The sequence below is a fragment of the Myotis davidii genome, unplaced genomic scaffold (genome assembly GCF_000327345.1).
Source record: "Myotis davidii unplaced genomic scaffold, ASM32734v1 scaffold1344, whole genome shotgun sequence".
Taxonomy (NCBI): Eukaryota; Metazoa; Chordata; class Mammalia; order Chiroptera; family Vespertilionidae; genus Myotis; species Myotis davidii.
Window position 1 is genome coordinate 121926 of NW_006294772.1, and position 1318 is coordinate 123243.

General features: G+C 54.0%; 1 protein-coding gene across 1 annotated transcript in view; it reads right to left on the minus strand.

The window, feature by feature from the left end:
- TCEAL1 (transcription elongation factor A (SII)-like 1) overlaps positions 1-998 on the minus strand; it is a 2066-nt gene extending 1068 nt beyond the window's left edge. Inside the window, exons 1-2 of the mRNA XM_006769318.2 lie at positions 554-998; positions 7-126 (exon numbers count right to left, since the gene is read on the minus strand). Of these exons, the coding sequence (XP_006769381.1) occupies positions 7-114 (108 nt within the window). The 5' untranslated portion in view covers positions 115-126; positions 554-998. The remainder of the gene's footprint in view (positions 1-6; positions 127-553) is intronic.
- Between the last annotated feature and the right edge of the window lie 320 nt (positions 999-1318).

A 1318-nucleotide genomic window follows, 5' to 3' on the forward strand; every position in this document is an offset into this window, starting at 1 on the left:
CCGACAAGGCTCCTCCCGAGGCGGCTCTTCGGACGAGGGCTCCGCCCGAGGCTGCTCCTCGTCCGTCTCGGGCAAACCCTGTGGCTGCTCATTTGCTTGGCAGGATCTGTCCATGTTGGGAACGGCCTTCGTGAGCACAGTCATTCAGAAGAGACAAGCAAGACAGTCCAGTCAGCATATTTGGTGGCGGGACCAAAACCCCGGCCCCGGGTTCTCAAAACTGCCTTTTCCTGATTCGGGCCGCCGTGACCTGCAGACCTGCAGACGGACGCCAGACAGGGTAGGGGTAAGGGAGAGGGTAGGGAGGAAGGACTGACACTCGCGCCCCTTTCTGGGCACCAGCCGCCCACCCCGCGCCAGCGGCTCTGCTTCCCCGTCAGCCAGGCACCCCCACTCTCCTCCATGTCTCCCTTCACCTCAAGCTTTGTCCTTCGTGCCCCCCACCCCCACCCTTCGGTGCTCGTCATTTCTTTTCAGGCGGGATGTGGACGCTAAGGATTATTTAGAAACTGTATCTAAGTGTCTGGCTCCCTCTCAGGGTTGGTCCACTCACCTCCCCACCCCCAAAACCACCATTTTCTGCACCGAAGTGCTGGCGCGGGGCTGGCACAGGGAAAGGCTTGGACTCTCTGCCATCCTGATCCCTGGGATTACTGGGGAGCACTGACACTCACACCGATTTCAGAGGACCTCGGGGACTTCCTTCCTTCTGCTTTTCCCCTCGACCAAAGGGCAGACGGTGTCTGGACTGGCAAAAAGGACCAGGATGAGAGGGACTTGGGCAGACATAGGCTCCTGGTCACGTGAGGGCCGCGCGTCACCGCCGAGCTCAGATCCCCAGTTACCACTTTGACCCACTGCGGTGCTGCAGCTTTGCCAGTGTTTCCAGATCCCCAATGCACTAGGCATCGTCCCTCACCTCTCTTTGTTTATATTTGCCTTTTTTTTTCTAGTTACCAGGGACAGTCAGTATCCAGTCTTGGGGGTTATTGACTCTTCCTCTCAGCAGCTTCCCCTGATACCCACCTCTCCCCCTTTCTCACGTCATCAGTCACCAAGGCTCATTATTTCCCCTACACTCCAGATCCTGCACTGAAATTTGACTATTTCTCCTTAATGAATCAATACCATATGTCACCTCTCCCAGTTTAAATCCACACCCATAACTCTATCATGTCCATGTAGGCTCTGTCAACATGGTTTGCATCTCTTGTCACTTTCACAAAAGATAACCTTTCATTTTTCCATTACTTAAAAATTTTATTTTTTTGTGAGCCACCATACCTATATCACAAATAGAAACTCTAGTCCAATTTGG